The following is a 20,761-nucleotide window of genomic DNA, read 5'->3' on the forward strand; positions in this document are numbered from 1 at the left end:
ACTGACGTCGCGTTACGCTTTTTTCCGACAATGTCTTCGGTTCCGGGTGATGTAGTGATGTCGCTCTCACATTCGGCATTATTTTCGCTGTCCCCGACTTCAGTTTCACTCATTTTTTCAACTGCAATTGCCTCAGACAGCATGCCCTTTTCTGAAGGGTGCCACAGCCAGCTTTTCTTCCTCATGCCGTTTTCTTAGGAGGTCCAGTTTGGTCAGCAGGGATACATCTGAGCCTTGCCATTGAGGAGCGAGCTCTGTGAAGTCTTCAGTCTTGAACTTCTGTCTCTGTTTTGGTTGAGACTTTACAGGGGGTTTGGCTATTGTCTTGGCATATTCTAAGGCCTAAGAGAGACAGAGAGAAAGAGAGCGACATGTATGTTAATGTATGAATGGAATTACCAGTTGGAGTAAAAAAAAAGTAAATGGTAAATTGGTAAATGGTTTTGTATTTATATAGCGCTTTTCTAGTCTTGATGACCAGTCAAAGCTATTTACAGTACAGTTTTACATTCACCCATTCACACACACATTCATACAGTGCATCTAATAGCATCACTTTTGTTGTACTGAAATCATTATTCCACCATGGTCTTTCCAAAACCTCATGGATGCACTTTTTCGATAAACAGTACTAGACACACGTGTACCACACACATGGTTGTGGGATTTAAGTTATGATCTATGTACACTCAAAGTACAGCTTCCTGTTTAATGGCGAAACATCAAAATTCTAGGCCACACCACAGACACACCAAGGAATATGCAATCTTTTCATAGCTTTTCATCACAGGTTGTACACACCCAGTTTGAAGTTGTTCTTAATAATTCATTCTGTAGCAAGAATTTGTTAACGTACAACAGCTGTAAATCTCCAAAAAGGGTGAGGGTCCAAAAGGCCAACCAATTTTTGTTTATCTAGGCAATATGTGATCATTCTTTGTATATATTTATGTGTCAGGAACCACGCAGTGACTTTCTTTCCATTTGCAATATTTCTTTGTCATCTTGTCAGGGTTCACAAATGTCCATACACACTGAAAAAGCTCACACACACACACACACACACACACACACACACACACACACACACACACACACACACACACACACACACACACACACACACACACACACACACACACACACACACACACACACACACACACACACACACACACACACACACACACACACACACACACACACACACACACACACACACACACACACACCTTTATCCTGGGAACTTTGTTGTCGCTGCCTTCCGGGTCCTTGGCTGGTAGAAAGGGAATCCTGCTAATTTTTTTGTTCTGTTCGCGGATCACATTTGAATACAGCTTCTGCCGTTTCATTTTCTTTACGATGATGGTGAAAGAGTGAGAGAGGGAGTAAAAGAGGAGAGGGGGAGAGAGAGACAGAAGCAGATTATAAATGGGGGTTTAATTAACTGAGCCATTTCTCCCTTAAGGCCCTTCTCTTTGTGTGTCCCCTTGGCAGAGCCTCTCCACGCAGCCCTACAAAACCAAACACAGCTAGCCATTCAGCAGGCCTATCAACATTTACACATATCGTTCACTAATAGGCTTGGCCCTGGAGATGCACAGGACTCGATCTAGTGTAAATTGGCCAAACAGCCTCACTTTTTACTGCTGGGGATTAACAAGAGATATATCAAAGCACAAAGACCACTTAACTCCTCAGGGGTACTCTTTATTTGCTTTGTATATGAAATTCTATTTGTGGAAGAACATGGGGCCTTTAAATGATGAACTTGGGACACCTGGAGGAGGATCAGTGGAAACATTATAGCTTATTTAACAGCATGCACTGCAACCCTGAACCTTTCTAGACATCACCCGAAAGATCTCTGTGTGTATTAATGGACATCAAACTGACTTTAAGCTGTCAGCTGCCTTTCTATAAAGTCTGTTTAACGTCTGACTGAGTTGATGTGTGAAAAGTGTCCGTCAGTGAGAATTCACAGTGAGCCATTTGACTTGTTGACGTTTCTATCATTTTTACTGTGCACTCAAAACCCCCAAAACCTTGTGCTAACCCCAAAAGAGTATTTCCAGTAAAATGTCTGACACTGAACATCTCCTGCGCTGCATGTGTGAAAAGGCAACTAACAATATCCAGACCTGATGGCTGATTGGTTTCTCTCTGCCATGAGTGACTCTGGTTTGTACTTTCTCTCTTTTAATCAACACTACACTTTGTTTTAATGTTCTATTACATTATAATGCTGCTTTCAGACATGCATTTAACTCCAGAGAATCTCCAGATATTCTCTAGAGGGGCTGTATGTGAGAATGCAAAGGTCCGACTGAGGTCCTTTTCATAACTGAAAACGTAAAATTACCCAACACTATCCCATATGTGATGAGGATAATTGTAACAGAATAACAGCTTTCCTAGGCTGTGTGTGAATGTGCCTGTTTCTGTTGGGTCTGTCTGTGGTAGCTTAGTTTTACCAAATTGTCCGGATCAATTTATCATAAGGGATGTTTACACATTTCTTATTATGTGCTTTTTTGTCTTACTACCTATATATTGACCACATACTTAATGGTAAATCAGCCCCTCAGTGTCCTCCATCTTCAAGATACTGCAGTTTGATTGGATCTATATTTACTGAAGGCAATCAATTATACACATGATGTCTGTGTAAGCTGGTTTGAATTGTTCCAATATTGTTTTCTGATCATATTTTACACACTTCATTTTACACAGCTTCTATCCATAGGATGACCACCCTCTGAACACCAATTTACAGCCTTGTTGGTCCATTAAAGGGGGAAATTACCTGTTTGTGCATTATGTGACAACATTTGTATCTATGTGTGCAGTTCATGGACAAATTAAGCCACTGAACACAAAGTGGTAGTGTGGCTCAAAGGGTAACAATTCATGGTGAGAAGATTGTGACGCTGCAGGTCAGTACTTACTGTCTTTTCAATGGCAGCGTAATCAGGACACAGGCCTCGATGATTTATGTCTGTCCTCATCTGCTTGTATGCCTAGATGGATAGATGGATAGATGGATTGACGGATTGATGGATAGATGGATAGATGGATAGATGGATAGATGGATAGATGGATAGATGGATAGATGGATAGATGGATAGATGGATAGACAGGCAGATAGATAGACAGACAGATTACTTAATTTGAAGCACACCTTTGTGAGATTGAACTTCATTTGCTTTGACGGCTATCTTAATGGAAACATGGCACAAACAGTAAACCTCAGACAGCAATTTTGATCAATTTTCATGCAATTCATAGAGTTCAAATTGAGAAAAAACACTCCCTCCTGCTTGTTTGTCCATCTCACTAGCCTGCAATAAATTGACGCCTCTACACTTAAAGAGGGTGAAAGTGCTCACGTATTTGAGGAAGATTTTCACCATTGCTGATGCTGTGAACAGCATACATATGAGAAGTGTGTATGTAACTGTGTACGAAGAAATAAAACTCACAAATGGCATTCCTTGAGACAAAGTCTGATTGAATGGGGCACAGTGACCTTATGTGCGAATATCTGGGGTGTACCTAGATATGATAAAGCCTGATTCTCTTTCATTCTCAGTCACACACAATGACTGGTTTTATGCCTTTTGCTATGCTAGTGACCAGTGATGCCGGTAACGCGCTACTTAGTAACGCGTTACTCTAATCTGACTACTTTTTTCAGTAACGAGTAATCTAACGCGTTACTATTTCCAAACCAGTAATCAGATTAAAGTTACTTGTCCAAGTCACTGTGCGTTACTATTTTGTCATTAATAGTAAAATATATATTTGATTTCGTGCCGCGGATGGGGGAGCAGCCGCCCTCCGCTCCACGCAGGCTCGGTGTGCAGCCCGCCGCAACGTATTTTGGGGGGGGGGTCCTCTTCCGCCGCGCCTCACGGCGTCTCTGGTGCAGTGGCTTCCTGTCTCTTGGACCGAGGGGTTGTGTCCGTCGCCGGTGCGGAAGGCGGGCCGTCGGAGGGGACCGGTGACTCTGGCCGCGTGCCGGGCCCTTCTCGCGGATCACCTCAGCTACGTCGCCCGCTCCGTTCGCCCCCCCCCTCCCCCACACCCGCCGATGCACCTCGGCCGGCGCCTAGCAGCTGACTGAGACCTGGGGCCTCATTTATAACCGTTGCGTACGCACAAAACGGGCCTGAAACGTGCGTACGCCACTTCTCACGTCAACGTTGGGAATTATAAAAACAAACTTGACGGGAAAATGTGCGTATTTCTACGCAAACTTAGACCCTCCCGTACGAGCGTTTTGGGGAGACGAGAAAACGGCGACACAGACGTGAGGTGGTGAACTGCAGCAGATTATTGATCCAATTCATCATTTACATTAAAACCAACAGTTTTTCTCGCGCGACGTATCTGCTCCACATGAGCCTTTTAATTAAAAAAATATAAAACAACTTTAAGCAAATAAGGTTCAGATTCGATTTAACGGCAGAGTTACAGAGCCGAGTCATTAATAGGTTTTAATAATATCTTCTAACACTGTGCGTGTATCATCAGATCGCTGCAGTGAACAGGACTGAGCCACAGAGCGCACAGAGCACAGAGCGCACTGGAGATTACTTATAAGAAATGAAGAAACTTTCCAAATAATATCCCAGAGGAGGTGAGGATCCACTGATGTGAGGGAATCGATCCGATGCTTTAAATAAATAAATACTGCCGTGACACCGGTGCGGGGTTCTGCTCGATGTGTGCATGTGACTGGAAGAACGAGGAGTAAGCGAGGGTTCAGCGATCTCTGATCTCACACAGTGTGTTATCCACCGCAGCAGCGGCAGAGTATCAGTGTATTTTCTTTATTAGTGACATCGGTGCTGTCCCATAAAGTCGCTCTTCACCTCCACCTCACTAACAAACACCTCGCTGTCACTGTCAGAAAGTTTCACTTCCTCTTCACATCGCTTGATGCCGTGACTCCGTCAGGACTCACGGTGGAAACCCATTGGTCAGCAGCATCATTTAATATTCACGCCGTGCTTTGCGTTTATCATTTATGGTGGAAAGTGGGCGTGTGGAGGGCGAATTTGGAGGCAGATCCACGTACGAACGTTTCCAAGTGGACTGTGATTTTTAAAGCGAACATTGCGTTCAGTTGTACGTGCGCACGGTTTTATAAATCGGAATTATCTTTTGCGTACGCCATTTCCGGATTTTGTACGTACGTACACTTTTAGTATGAATCCTACGCACTCTTTTATAAATGAGGCCCCTGGTGCGGACCACTCGCCCCACTCCCAGTGTTGCCAACTCCTCAGTAAGGAAAGTAGCTATTGGCTGATCGAAAAGTCGCTAGAAGTCGCTAACTGACGTCATCGCCTAATTTGCATAATTGTAATGGTCGCTGTAGGACGTACAAAAAGTGAGAAAAAAATATCCTAAATATGTTTAGAACTACAAATGAGCCTTCTTCTACGGAAGCGTATTGCATTAACTTAAAAAACTAAATTATGTTTTTTTGAGATAATTATAGGTTTTCAATAAAATAAAATAAAAAACAACTTTTGTTTTTCAAGTGAATGCAATACGCTTCCGTATTCTTCTGTTGATTATGTTTTTTATTTGTTATCTTGCCATTGAAATAGGCCATCACATCTCAAAATAACTTCATGACTTAATGCTGTGTCCTAGACACACATACAAAATCAATTTTGTACTATATTGTTAAATGTTAAAATATCAAATTTAATCAAAAGGTTGTTAAGTGGGGTGGAATTGCTGGCTCTACGTCCAACCCTCCTCCTTTATCCGGGCTTGGGACCGGCAACATTTTTAGTCTGGAGGACGCAGAGCTTGGCTCTCCTCTCTCTCTCTCTGTCTGCCTGCAAGGCTACTGGGAGACTGACCGCCTGTGAGTGCTCTGGGACGGTGGAGGGGCTTACGGCAGCACCCGCTGCTCGTTGAGGACAGTAACTGCAGAACGATACGTGCTTTCACGTCAGTCTCCAAAACTCCAGAAAGTCTCCAATAACACCAGAAAAAGTCGCTAGATTTGTCGCTAGTAGCTTTTGACAAAAAAAGTCGCCATGAGGCTTTGGAAAGTCGCCAGATTTAGCGACAAAGTCGCCAAGTTGGCAACACTGCCCACTCCACTGTTTCACTCATTACATGCGATAACAACATAAGATTAGTCCAAAGTTACACATTTATACATGATATCAGCCTACAGGTGGTTTTATACTCTTGTTTTGTAAAACCACTCCTTGCTTCTCTAATGCTGTGAACAACAGGTACAATGTTCATAAACATGTTGAAAAGAATTTAATAGTTACATTTATAACCAATGTATAAATAGTAAGTTTTGCCATTACAGTGTTAACAGTTAAATATGTCAGGTCAAGAAAGACTGTCTTAATTTTATTTTAGAAAAACAAGTATTTATGTCAAGTGAAGTCAAGAAAGACTGTCTTTATTAAATTTTTTATTGTTTTATAAAAAAAAGAAGTATTTAAGTTAAGTTAATTCAAGGAAGACTTTTGTTTTTATAAAAACATGTATTTTTTCAAGAATTAGTTTTTAAGTTACATTGTACATTGTTGTTGTGTACATTACTGTTAAAAATCCACTAATAAAGTGACTGTTGGCAAAACCGGTTGTCATTTTTATGTTGAGCCGGCGGGGGTGTTGTCGGCAGCTGCGGAATGTAACTAAGAAAGTAACTAGTAATCTAACTTAGTTACTTTTAAAATCAAGTAGTCTGTAAAGTAACTAAACTACTTTTAAAATCAAGTAGTCTGTAAAGTAACTAAGTTACTTTTTCAAAGTAACTGTGGCAACACTGCTAGTGACGTAGCTCGAGGGAGAGCAGTGTTGGTCCACTCTGAAATATCGCAATGACTACTGAACAGGGATCTACATATATAGTGCCACCATCAGGTCAACGTTTTTTAGTTATCACTCATCCATTGGACCACAGTTCAGTTCTCTACTCCTAAGCCACAGGGGCGGAACAACAAATGCGTCCAAACGAATGTCTCTTTTCATCCCAAGAAATGAAGGCTCATATGGGTGGATCCTTTACTGGCCAGTCTATCCTAGGATTCATTGAGCTTACCACTGGCAAGTAACGAGATGTCGGTTGCTTGAGTACCAGGCGTCAACTCAACCATACAGCTAGTACACGTTTAAAAAAACGAAGGATCTGACGTAGATCACGGAAATCCTCTGTAGACCAGTCCATTTAATTTCGGTTCAGCCTTTGTGGTCTACTCTGCCCACAAAGACAGTGTCCTCTTATAAGGAGGTGGCCCCTGAATTGGGACAAAGCTTGTATATTTAATAATGCTCATGGTCCAGGCTTGTGCACTGTTGTTCATTTAGAGCTCCTCTCAATCAAACAGCATGTTTCCTATAGTGACAACCTTTTCTGGAGATTTGGATGGTATCTGAATCCGTGTGGCGCTTTTTCTCCCCTTCTACACAACCTGTCTATGTCATGCTAAATGCCCAATGTACTTCAAAGCTAAAACCTTTTACTGATTTACATTATTTTTTTTTGTTTTTCTTTCAAGGGAAGACCAAAATTCAATAATAACATGGCACAGACAGTAAACAGAGTGCAAACAGTTCACACAATATCTTACTGTGTTTCCTTATCAGGCTCTGATATGATACTGAGGTGTTTTTCAGGGACATTGTTGGTGAGCTGAACTGAGTGATACAAGTAATACGGGAAAAGACAGAAAAATATGTAGATACTGTCTCTTCTCAGTTGCTGGTGGCAATTTGTGTGTGTGACCGTGTGTATAAGGGTGCATACAATCCTTAAGCTGCCGCAGACAAAAGGGAGCCAATCATTCCAGATTGCACTGGCTCCTTTTTGGGAGGAGGATTTCAGTTTGCTTTAGCCATGGACACAACAGGGCACCTTTCTTTCTAAGAATTCTCCCCTCTCCCCCCAAACTCCTAAGTCGCGCTCATCTGCTTTCATGCCGCGGCACTGCAGCCAGACTGCTTTACAAATTGAGCCTGTAATCTTGTCAGACATGATGGCTAACATGGTGGGAACGATGGGAGGTCAAGGGGTGGGCACCGCAGGTGGACTATGTGAAGGCTCCAGAGTGAATACAACCCAAAGCATGTAATCATACCTTCTAGCCTGTCTTGTGTCCATCACTCAACTGTTAGTTGTTGGGTGGTATGAAAAGTATTAGTCTAAACATTAAGCAAACAAAGATCATAGAATCCGGGTTTTTTATGCAATTATAGCGTGGTTGTAGAATAAGTTGGTTTAAAATATCAATATTGCAATGTTTGTTTCAGTTAATGGTTTCATCAACTAGAGTTAACTTGATTTAATAACTGTCAGTCAAAACAATTTGTGTCTTGTCAAAAAAATATTTCCAAAGCCATGGCATGAATCCTTAAACGACTAAGCTTTGAACTAGTCTACACATCTACACAGTAGTGCTGAGTTCCTTTCCACTCAGAATCTAACAGCTCAGACTACATCCACACGATATTCTTAAATTAAAAAACAATCTCTGTCAAGACGAGTTACAGCGTCATACCAGGAAAAAATCTCCATCCATACATACAAACCCACATCAACATGCATCACATGAAAATTCATGAACAATGGTCATGTGCGTGAAGGGGTGAACAGGAAGTAGATTGTCTACTAGAATTTGAACAACAATGTTGAAAAGTAAGAGAAGGGATTTGTTTTTTTGGAAGGACAACAACGTGGAGGTGTTACTGGAAGTAAGTGTTAGTACCCTCACCAAATATCCTTGCCTAGTAAGAACAATAAGGGAATATGCAGGATTGTTTTTGAGTCTGTTTCTGCACATCCACACTATAACACAACCTCCACATTTCACTTTACAACCAGCAACATTTCCAAAAGTCTACACTTTAGGGGCTCAAAAACTTTAGGGGCTCAAAAACTCCTGGATGCCAGTTGTATATGGAGTGGAGGTGATGTGTTTTAAAACTCTAAAATGTGTTAGTATGGATGTAGACTGAAAAAAGAAAAGGTGAGCGTAAAACAACTACAGCCAAATAATTAAATGCAAATGGCCGTGTTTAGTGGCCCTGCGCCTCACAGACTCTCCCCCTTCTAATCACCTTAGCCTCTAACACATCTTCAAATGGCTTTTCAGAGCCTGCTTTATGCAGTCATCATCTTATAGCAATTAAGTGTATCTTAGTGGAGCTAGACAATTAACCTGACGTTTTATTCCCACTGTCATTGGAACACTCATGCTGGATTAAGCAGTCCCAGCATGAAGACAGCTGAGGGGATTATTTGGGACTTCAAAGAGGCATTTATTTGTGTAACTCCTCATGTATGTGGGGATTAAAGGGGAGAGGCATTCAACTAAAGAACTAATGTGTCACTTTTGTTAGGTGAAACTGCATAATTTGTTCTAATTTTTCGAACTTGTATATGTTTTTCCTGTATATGTTGAGTGAGTTTAGTGATTCTTGAGTGCAGAACAGTTTAAAAACCTATGGGGACAGACAGACAGAAGCCTCTACCCACGAAGAAGGGCTTCATGATGAAACTAATTCTGATTCTATAGACAATGTATACAAAGCCTATGATAACTGTGAGCATATCTAGTAGTGCATTTGTGAGCAGGTATGATCTCAGAATACTCAGTAGAGGTATTTTTGCTTTTAAGCTGTGTGACAGACAAATTACATTGATGAGACTCCAATAATTCCTCTGCAGTAAAAGATGAAAAGTGTTACCACTGCAAGACACTCATGAAGCTCACAAATAACACTGACCTTGCAATTAACTCTCGCTCTCAGCTGCTTCTGTTTCTCCATCTGAACCAGGTAGCTGTCAGAGTTACTGCTATGGATGTGGAAGGCTGTGTTCTCACTCTGACAAGGGCTCAGCTCTTCTGCTGTCAGGGGCTTTCCTATAGCTGGAAGAACTGTGTAAGAGCCAGTGCCCTGTGACGAGGCAGTAGTAGGAGTCCTGAGGGGGCTTCGAGTCTGCTCCTCTTTTTCACAGGATAACGGCAACTGTGATGCCCTTGTCCTGAAACACAAAATTATTAGTGGATATTGAATGGTCCAATAATATTAGATTAGTACATCCGATTTACATCTTAATGTTTTATTATTATTATTATGGTCATTACAGAAATACTACAGTGAGGCCATAATTTCGACGAGGCACAAACAAATGTGACATGTGTTATATTATCATAATTATTATTATTATCATTATTGTATTGTAAAAATGTATATGTCTATATCTTTCATTCATTTTCATAATGCTGCATACTATCATTTGTCATCAGCTGTGTTGTGATTGTTGTGACGTGTTAAAGATATTCTATATTTTTTCTATGTTCCATTATTTGATGCCATACACATGTGTAATTTCTTTCTCATGTTGATTAAATAAAAGACAATATAAATGCTTTACCTTTGCCATTGTTCAGGACTACTCTCCAGGTTACGGTGGAGAAGTTGTGTATTCAGCACTTCCCGAGACAAAAAGGACTTTCTAGAATAGAAGTTTTTTTGTTGGTATCCTGTGGACAAGGCAAGTTGAAGTTCAGACTTGGAGCTCCAGTGAGGATGACCATGCAGAGAAGCTAGGTTGATGATATCATCCTGGCCATCCCTCTGCTGAAGTAATGAAAGAAGATGGGATGACGTGTTGAGCTTGATGTTGAGGTGGATGGTCTGGGGCAAAGGCTGTGAGGAAGTCGTCTTCTGAGGTTCAGGCTGAGTTACAGCAGCTGCTTGAGCTAATGGGACACTCAAACAATCTCCCGGCTCAGCTTTGACCGCCACAGCTGGGGGCTGCCGTCGAGAGGGGTTGGGGTACTCTTTACACTGGCCTTTCTTCCCCTTGCTGATCTGGGTGACCTGAGATTGGAGAAGGATTAACAGCAAGGATAAGAATATTATCATTGATGTATGATCTGTATGTCCATATCCACCTGAAATAATGTGTTTTAATGCCAGCAAACAACCTTTAAATATGGGTCTCATTTCACCATCATATTGAAAGGCTGTGGATGTTTGTAGCTTAAACTCTTCTGCATTTCTGTGAGATATACTAACTGTATATAAATGCAGTGTGAAGCACAAAGTACCAGACAAACATTAGCTCTGAGTAAGAGGGACAATTCTTTCTCAAGAATAAGGGCTGGTACACCTCTTAACATGATCGGACCAAATTATTTAGCAAGAGGCCTGTGAGCGTGTGTCTCATGCATCTAATGTCGTTGATTTGGCAAAACACCAGCTTTTACCATTCCAGTGGGAAAATATTTATACTCCTCGGTTTTATGTTTTTCATTACGGCATTAATCGTATCTAGTAAGCCCCAGTGAAACAACATCATTAGTGACCATGCTCCCAAAATGAAACAAACAGCCAGGGTGATACTGACCCCATGGTGTAGAAGATAAATAGCCCTGATCCAGTTTCCACAGCCCCAATAGTGCAAAACAAAGACAAATACTGCGGGGGGGGGGGGGGTCCTACCCGCAACTGTTGTGTTTTTTGGAGCAACCTCAACTCAGGGTCCGAGCTGTCCTGCTGATTCTCTGCTGGAGCTAGCTTCTTAAGAGTTTCCTGCACCTTTAAACAGAAATAGCAGAGAAAAGCATTACACTGATACAAAAAAGTATTTAATATATTTTCTGTCGATACAGTAAAACTGGAGCACACTCTCATTGAGACCAGTGCCTGACCATTAAAAACTACACACAAATATAAGGCTATTATATCATCCATTATTATCAGGTATCATATTACATCAATTTACTATTTCAGGTCCTAATGCAGTGTGGAAATGTGTCCTATTAATGCTGTAATGAAAATAATTAAACTTCAGGACTCCCCCAGTGGCAGAGGACCACCTGAGTGAATCGATGGTATTGACAGGCAGAAGACTTTTTCATGGAACACCAGTAATTCTGAGAGGTTGAGTTGGAGAAGGTCACAGCGAATGCGGATCCAGGTGTAACATATCTATCGATTAGTGTGTTTGTCATTGCATCTAATAGCATGAAATGCTACAGTTATGCTGAGAGAACCCAGACAATTTCAGGGTACTGTTGGGCAAACCAGCATGTAAGCTATACCAGGGTTTCCCCCAGAAAACTTGCTAAGCCTGGTGGTAGGGCTGCTAGAAGGCACCCGCGGGGGGGGGGGGTGTTGAGTCGGATTTTGAGCTGGACACCATTGTTTCTTATACTCTAAACATGTTGCACTTTGTTTAATATGCACACCTAACTTTTTTATTTTGATAAGGGGTTAAATAGATACTTTGATATCTTTTTGAGTTGCACTGCTGACTTAACTTATAAGCCCTCTTTTTTATTTATTTTTAGATAGATAGATAGATAGAGTACTTTATTCATCCCCGAAGGGAAATTAAGTTGTCATAGCAGCCGGTATAATTGAATACAATAAAATACAATACAATATCACGTTGGAGTTGCTAGTTTAAACCTACAGTTTTGCACTTTAATATTTGAGCCTTTGTTTACATTTTGTTTTGTGCTGCATTATATGGTGACATACAGTTTGTTGTTATCAAAATAAAATTAACTGAATTGAAATGGTCAATTTGATTTTTTTGGAGGAAAATTAATCGTTTAGATTAATCGACTAATCGATAAAATAGTCGTCAGATTAATCGATAGAAAAATAGTCGTTAGTGGCAGCCCTACTTAATATTAAAAAAAAATTCAAGTTTGCTGTGAACATAGCAGTCAGTCCTCTTATTTCAGAAACAATGAACCGTAACAGTTTGGTTACCAATAAAAGATAAGCATACTACTTCTTTGCTTTCAGCCAGCTACTCAAACAGACAAGCAACAAAATAACAAACAAACAAAATACACAGGCAAGTGTCGGCCTACTTTGAAATAAATTAAACACAGAACTTTGTAGGGCTATTTGAGTCCTCCTCATATTTGTGGAAAATGTATGAAATAAGAAGTACCCTATTTTTAAATAAATAAAACCAAATAGCTGCAGCCTAATCGTGTAACGGACTAGGTTTATGTTTATGTTCGGTTTTGACTTATGTTCAGTAAAACACTGTGTTGAAGGAGCGTTCTGATGTCTGAGGGTCAGTGAAGGCGACGTATGTTCAGTAAAACACTGTGTTGAAGGAGCGTTCTGATGTCCGAGGGTCAGTGAAGGCGTCTGGGTGGGACATGTGACTGTTTGGACCAATAGGATGGTTGCTTGGGGATCGGGGCTCAATGAGGAAGTGAAGTGTTGTTGATGTGCGCGAGTGACGGATTTATTTATTTTTTTTAAATAAAAAAAACATTCAACGCTTAGCCTGGCGGGGGGGGGAGTAAAGCCTGGCGGCCTGCAGGCCTATACAGCACTGGGGGAAACCCTGTATACGCTCCTCTGTCTTTGTCTTTCAAGCTGAGTTTGATCATTTTGGTGATTAACTCAACCTCACATTATCTCACTAACCAAGCAGGCGCATGTATTTTCAAATGGCAGAGACTTTGAGACATTTGGGTGGTGTTACAGATGAACGAGGGCAGAGAAGTTGTTTGAAGATCATTAGCAGGCGTCAGTGAATCCTGTGTGTCCGGCAATGTACACACTCACACACAAACACTTTGCACCTCTCACCTTTACCCATTCCCCCTGCTATTGCCTTTTGTGACCCATTATAAAAATCCCAATCAGTTGGAGCAAATGATCAAGCCTGTATTGCATTTTGAGCATGGTAAGCTGTGTAATATCTTTTCTACTAAATTGGGCCTGCAATTGCTTCTCTGCGAGACGATGTCACAACAAAGTCGGGCAATTGCAGCTAGCTGTATTACCTCCTGTACCCGGGAAACATCTGCTTTTCGCAATAAGGACTTCAAAGGGGCTGTGGATCTTGAATTGCATTTAGCTGCTATTGTGGCCGGCCCAGGTAATCTTGATTAGGTGTTTAGACTGGGGCAGGGTATACAGTGGCAGAGAGCTCCCCAGAGCTTTGGTCTAAAGCTATTAAAAGATTGTACATTATGTTCCCATGGCTTTGAAGTGAGGGCCTGCGAGAGGAGAAGGGACTCTGAGGGCTGAGTGCAATAGCAGAAGATTGATCTGCTACTTCTGTCTTTATCAAAGGAGGCCCGAGCCCCGATGAAGCCAATCACTGCCTGCAGCCTCTCTGCCACTTGGCCGGGCTAAACATTTGCTGCATTAGGAAATTGTGTACATTTAATGACACGTCTAATTATAACAAGCTGCCTTCAGATGGCCACTCCCATCAAAAGACCAAATGGGTTATTTTAAATGGGTCTGCTCACAACTGGCTTGTTTGCGCTCATATTGATTTTTGGAAACTGAGGATATTTGTACATAGAGTGTTGCTATCTTTTGCAATGAGCAACAGAATAGAAAGTAGAGTAGGAAGAAGAGTGAGCTTTGCAGTAGAGGATTTTAATCATCTCACAATTTGAGGGCCCTGATTGTGAGATTACTACACTTTGCACTATATTTGTGTCTTTGTGTGTGTCTAACCTTCAGTACTAGATTTTTTCAAAAAATATGTAGGAGATCATAAAATGTCAATATCATGTTTGTGTGAAAATAAAATTATCCTATTTCATTCAAGTTTGACCTCTAGACTTACCACAGAGCCACCGTTATTACAACGATTATATTTGATTCTAAAATATCATTTCAAAATTACTCTGGTTTCTGCCTGTTTCTGTAAAGCTTTGTTGATATGTAACACTGTTGCCTTAGCACATCCAATTCATAGATTAATCCTGTAATGAAACAAAAAAAACACAGACTACATGCAAATTGGTGCCCCCTTCTTTTATGCCCTGTGTCTCTCATTAAGTAAGACACGTCTTTGGGGAGACAGAGCAATGGAAAACTAACAAGCGAATTCAGAGGGAAAATGACAAAACACAAGGGCTCAGGAGAGGCAAAGGCTCCGGCTCTGTTTACTATTGCACAAAGCTAACGGCTCTTGACTATGTAAATGGTAATGATACAAGACATTGTAGAGGGCTGGGGCTCAGATGGGTGAACAAGGTTGGGGGTATTATAGCCAGCAAACAGTCTTGTGGCCCAACAAATGGGGAATGCGGGCCATCCCGACCAATTATGCCACTGTGCCAGGTGCAGGGATATCTAAGAGCCTATTGGTAACCATGCGTCTCTGATGTTCTTGTTGTACACATCAACTCATAATAAGCACTGCATAGCCAGACATGGCTCCTTTCATATGGTGGAGGAGAAGGCAGATGAAAACAGATATGCTCCTTTGCCAAATTAATTTCCCAGACTGGGTCAGAGGAAACCTCATAGGATATTTTCTAATGGTTGTCCGAGATGACTATATATGGCATACAGATACCATTTATATTAGTAGATGCTGTGGTGGGGCAGGGAAACAGGAAGCTTGTTCGATTTAATTCTCGTGAGACTGTTAAACATACCCCACTTCTATAATCTCACTATCATTCACTGACACTACAAGCACTGTAGTCACTGCCTTTAACCCACAATAAGACAAACTTACCAGTAGCTGTTTGGGACAAAAAATTTGAATATTGTGTGTTTCCATAAATTTTCAAAACAAACAACTTACAATAAATTCAATAGATAAAGTTCATCTATCCATTAGGAAGGTGTAGAGTCACACGATACTACCAAGCAGATCACAAACATAAACTGCATTTCAAACTGGAAGGGGAAGTCAAATCACTTCGACCTATTTTTTCCCCATTGTCTGCCTCCAGTCAAACTTCATCCTATAATCATGTGCAACAATAGCTCTGCCATCCAAGATTCATTATCTATACTAGTGCAGCTCCTGGTGTCTGTTTCTGTAATTGCAACCTGTTTTCATGAGAATGTCTGCCTGAGGGTGATCATTACAGTTTTCTACGCGAGTTTGTTTTGATGTTTCAAACATCTAATTCTCATTATGTCATTTTAACAATGCGTAAATGCTACTTGCTGAAAAAAAATAGATTCTGTACTCACATCATTCACATTGGGCATCTGTTTGCGTGCATGCACCCTCACATAAGAGCCATTTTTATATCTGCTGCACCCAAGGGTTATTTTGTTAAGTTTCACTTTGTCCTCCACCAGGCTTTGTAGCTTGTTGTTTGATGAAACATTTGGGTTTGGCAATGCAGAGGTGCTCATTTTCTGGATGGGTCCTTCTTGTGTAAATCTCGATTGTTGGTAATGCATCCTAAATTCTGTTCCATGTAGGTCCTCGCTCATATTAGGAGACCCAATAAAATGTTCACTGTCAAAGCTTCTCTCATAGTTCTCTCTGATTCCTCTCTGCAAACTGCTGACATTTTCCTTTTTAGTGGAAGCTTCGGAAAGGTGAGCTTCTGGTGACCTACTCTGACAAGCGTGCTGATGACCTTGGTGAGATGCTGCAGTGCTTGTAAAACCATCTTCTGGGTGTAGGCGATACGGCTGGTCTGACTTATTGCCAGCTTTATGTGGAGTCACAACAGGTGGACTTGTGTCAACAATGCATCTGTATCCTCCTTTTTTCCCCAGTGCTTGTGCGTCATCGTATGAATTAGCAGGTTTCTCTTCAGGGACTTGGGGGTATCCCTCAACAGAATTCTGTGGACTCTCAATGAATAGCCCATTTCCCTTCAAGTTGGTCCTCCAGCTGGGGTCATATCGCAGGTCAGAATAGGTGTCATCAGGCAGCAGCCGACTGTTAGGTTAAAGATAAACAGAATAAACATAATTTGTCCAGAACAAGCCTTAGACTGAACGTGTGTCATAGCTCTATGTATCTGGATATAATTATACAAGAACATGTTCACATACAGTATGTATAGTATAGTGTTAATGATATTATTAGTAATTTAATTGAATGCATTTTTGGTTAGCAGCTTTATTAATGAGATTTTCATATTGAAGGTTTACAGACACCTGAATGCCACATAGTCCTGTGGTGAGGGGTCAAATGAACAAGAGGCATTAGACCATTATTAGAATGATGATGTCCTCAAACAAAGTATTAGGCCTTATCACAGACTTCTGAAATTGAAACAGATGAGGGGGCTATGAGCCTGTATTTACAGATAATTTTCGTATTTTCACCTCCAGGCTCACTAATGAGAGTGTATTTGAGAGCTACTAGCGGGGGAATGGTTCACAAACGGCAATTTTCAGCTTATGAAATGGGTTGAAAATTGCAGGCTAAAATGCTCTTTCTGATGGTGATGAAAAGATCTCATTAAAATAAATAGCAGAGAGCCTCTTTGTTGTGCTTACTGGGAGGACGAGGGGAGCCTAATTCTCCTGCTGTGATGTTGTGCATGTGGGGGCGGCGTTGGGGGGTGTCTAGGTGTAGGGCCCTTCACTTCGATGAGGCCAAAAGGGTAAGGGATGTCTCTCTAATGACTGAGACTCAAACAAGTTGGAGAATGCATTATAGACAACATGCAGCTAGGCGTGATGCCTCCAACACTGGCAGAACCCCACAGACCATTATTTCTAGCGCAAGATACAGATACATAAATACAAAAGCCAGTGAAATATAGTGACAATCACTGAATGGGAAAATACAGAAATTCATCATACAGACCATATTCAAATATCCTTCGGAGAGAGATAGGTGTAAAACATAGCGAGGAGGGATGAATAGACTTGCTTTAATAGGAATCTTTTGCTTGAATGAGGAATGTCCATTGGATTTGTAAACTATGCATTGTGTGAAAAGGCTTACACACTTTGAGGAGGGAGCAGAGAGGACCATGAGATCATGATAATGGGAATGGGACTGTGTCCACTTCCTCAGTCCTATGAAATGGAGCCCTTTGTGAGAATATGCCATGTTCATTTTCCTCTGAAACAATGTACTTTGGGATGCAGACCCACACTTGGTGGGCATCAATCCGCACAGGTTAATGACGGGAAAATGGAGAGTTCCCCTTTTCAGTTTTGCAGCGAGAGGACTATCAGCCGGGGTGTGAAGGAAAGAGAAGAGGAGACACAGTACGAGTCGACGAGATTGGCAAAACAGATGAGGTGTTGTCCTCACCACAGAGGCCTCCCTCTGCTCCCTCAAAAGAGTGAAAGAGAGATCTCCTTTACTGCAACAATGATCCCTGGTAATGGACCACGAGTGACCACTTATTGTGATCCACCCAAACAAAACAAAAATCTAATTTCCCTCAAATGAAAGCTGTTATTCTCAAAACAGCTGAATTAGGCCATTCTCACCACAACGTACGATCAGTGCCTGCATCTCATTAAATGGCCGACAAGGTTACATTGTTATGAGATGAATGAAGGCTATTCCTCTTTCATCATCCATGTGCTGTGTAAAAGTAAAGGGCTTGATTGCTGCCATACACTCCTTTTAGTATTCCATCTAAGCAGCACTATTATCTGCTTAATTTTAATTAATTTGTCACAGACAGTGAAAGTGACAGTCCAGTTCAATAGGCAAACCGAACAAGGCCGGGCACAGATCTCAACATAGTTAATAGCTTTAATTGTGTTATATACATTTGCAGAATTATCCTCTACAAAGCCAATGATGTGTAAAACTGTGTCAACTGTGTAAAGTGAAATTACATTTTAATTATGATTCTAGACAAAACCAAGAATTAAAGAGTGCAGGTTCTATATCAACAGGCAGGCTTTAACAACTGAGTTACTGCCACCTACTGGGCAAAGTGCAGGACCACATATGAGATTAAGTCATCTGTATTACAGTGACACTTAAAAGACAGGTCTATTTATATACCATATTATCACACATTTCTATCACAAGTCAAATAAACTCAACAATATGTGTTAATCCCTCGTGACAAAGAGCTCCATTGTTTGTTGTTTTAGATTAACCTCCTCAGTAGGAGCAAATAGATTTAGAGCTGAGAGCCACAGACAGGGCAGTAAGGCAGACTGTCTGGCAGACTGTTACAAAATAACAGAACACACGTCCGACCATAATTAACTGATGTTGAGTGTGTACAGATGTTACAACACCTCATGAGTTTCTATTTGCTGGACAAACCAGAGAGAGTGAACTCACCTTCCTCCTTTTTCATCCATCTGGGTATCCAAATATTCAGTCTGTTGGAGAGCTGGGCTCCTCTTGGTATGGAGGTTGGATGCTACGTCTAGGCTATCATAAACATGAGGATCTTCAGTGTCATCCTCATCCTCCTCCTCTCCATGCAGTAAGCTCTCAGCATTCTCCTTTTCAGGCAGAGCGTACTTGTTTTGATCATGGTGGCCAATGTGCATTTGTAGCTGCTGTTGGTAGGCTCTCTCCTGGGCCAGGCGCTCTGTGTTGGACTCCCCAGATTCCCACTGGTTGGCAGGAGCAGCTTGCCCCCTCTGCTCAGTCTTTGTCTCTGCACACATCCTTCCCTGTAACAGTCCTTTGTCCATGTGTACGTTGCAGATGGAGAGTCTGCTTCATGAAGATCTGATTATCTATGTGGTTGTGAAAAAAATACAAGATCAGCAACAGGCCACTGCGTGAGCATCCTTAGTATATTGAGCCTTTATGTATTCATCTCATGGAATTGAGCTACACATGCCTAAAAGTGTGACCATGCAGGTCTGAGATGGGTAACATCTAAATCCTCACTGTATAGCAGGTCATTTTGCTGTATGTAACTTCAAGTTCATTATGGGCTCGAAATAAATCACTGATCTAGGACACCAAAAACGTCAAAGTAAGACTCTTACTGTGTATTCTTGAATGAACAGAACAAAATACCGCACCTATCCTGTAAAGAGCCCCACGAACCCGAACAGATTACACTTATTTTTACTTCATTATTATTATTATTATTATTATCATGATTAATTTGTTTTAGTATGTCACCTTCTGTATTTAGAAGGGGATGAAGATGATGAGGGGTTGGGGTTAGGGTTAGGGTTAGCAATGTGTCAATATAGTAATCAAGACAATTTGTAAATAAGGTTTCCTGTAAGGTTTAATTATTTATTGTAGTTGTTCCATTGTTCCACAAGGTGGAGCCACATGTAAAATTATGGAACAACATCTACCTTCCAATATTGCAGTATTTGTTAATGACATTCTGACAACTTAAAATTAAACTTGAAATGTCAAAATCGCAAAAAAACTTGAACCTAATGCCTTGGAGAAAATAGAGGCTTTTGTGATTATTGCTTTGTCTTTCAAAAACATATGATCCAACACGATTTGACTGATAATAAATCCTTACTTGAAATATCAGTTCCTTAAAATTGAGGATGACGCAATCAAGTAAAACATGTACTGAGTACATACGATAAAGAGTTGTATAGTCAAAAAACAGCTGTACATTTAACAATATTTTAAAGATATCAGAAATTAGAATGCACAATAACAACCATGTTCTCCTCAAATGACAGGTCCTTTAAACTCTTGCAAATCTTGTGATTAACTGTGTCAAGTGTTTCATAGTTTGGACTCAACTTTGTTCATGATCTCTCTTGTATTTGCATTGTCTTCTTGTACCTGCATTTTCCTTGCACACTTCATTCAGAAAGTCGTTTTATGTTTTGTCTGCTTTGTGTTGGTCTCCTCGTTGTTTTCTATTGCAGCTTCTCTGTTGGCTCCATTACTAATGTCACTACCTTTCCTCCTCAGTTTAAACACACACTGTGTTTATAGTGAAGGAAGCGTCTGTGATACCTGCCATCTTTTCAATAACCCCTTCAATAGAAGACATGCCCCTTGAGAACTTAAGTCATGCTCAAGCATGCAAGAAGGTTGTTTAACAATGGCCATGTGATCCAAACAGAA

General features: G+C 41.0%; 1 protein-coding gene across 1 annotated transcript; it reads right to left on the minus strand.

Moving 5' to 3' along the window:
- Nucleotides 1-132: 132 nt before the first annotated feature.
- On the minus strand, nucleotides 133-19,392 carry jhy (junctional cadherin complex regulator). The gene is made up of 8 exons (XM_061085362.1): nucleotides 19,031-19,392; nucleotides 15,991-16,696; nucleotides 11,500-11,595; nucleotides 10,427-10,875; nucleotides 9,775-10,033; nucleotides 2,949-3,020; nucleotides 1,233-1,355; nucleotides 133-342 (listed from the first exon to the last, which is right to left on the minus strand). The coding sequence occupies exons 1-8, from the start codon at nucleotides 19,390-19,392 to the stop codon at nucleotides 133-135; spliced, it is 2,277 nt and encodes a 758-aa protein (XP_060941345.1).
- Between the last annotated feature and the right edge of the window lie 1,369 nt (nucleotides 19,393-20,761).

Source organism: Limanda limanda, chromosome 14 (assembly GCF_963576545.1).
Source record: "Limanda limanda chromosome 14, fLimLim1.1, whole genome shotgun sequence".
Classification (NCBI taxonomy): Eukaryota; Metazoa; Chordata; class Actinopteri; order Pleuronectiformes; family Pleuronectidae; genus Limanda; species Limanda limanda.

Bases quoted from the DNA above. Each gene is read 5' to 3' on its own strand.
- jhy (XM_061085362.1), bottom strand. From the start codon at position 19,392: ATGGACAAAGGACTGTTACAGGGAAGGATGTGTGCAGAGACAAAGACT. The intron at 16,697-19,030 runs GTGAGTTCACTC...TTAACCTAACAG, and splicing joins ATGGATGAAAAAGGAGGAAG to TCGGCTGCTGCCTGATGACA. The intron at 11,596-15,990 runs GTGAGTACAGAA...TTCTGTTTAAAG, and splicing joins AGATGCCCAATGTGAATGAT to GTGCAGGAAACTCTTAAGAA.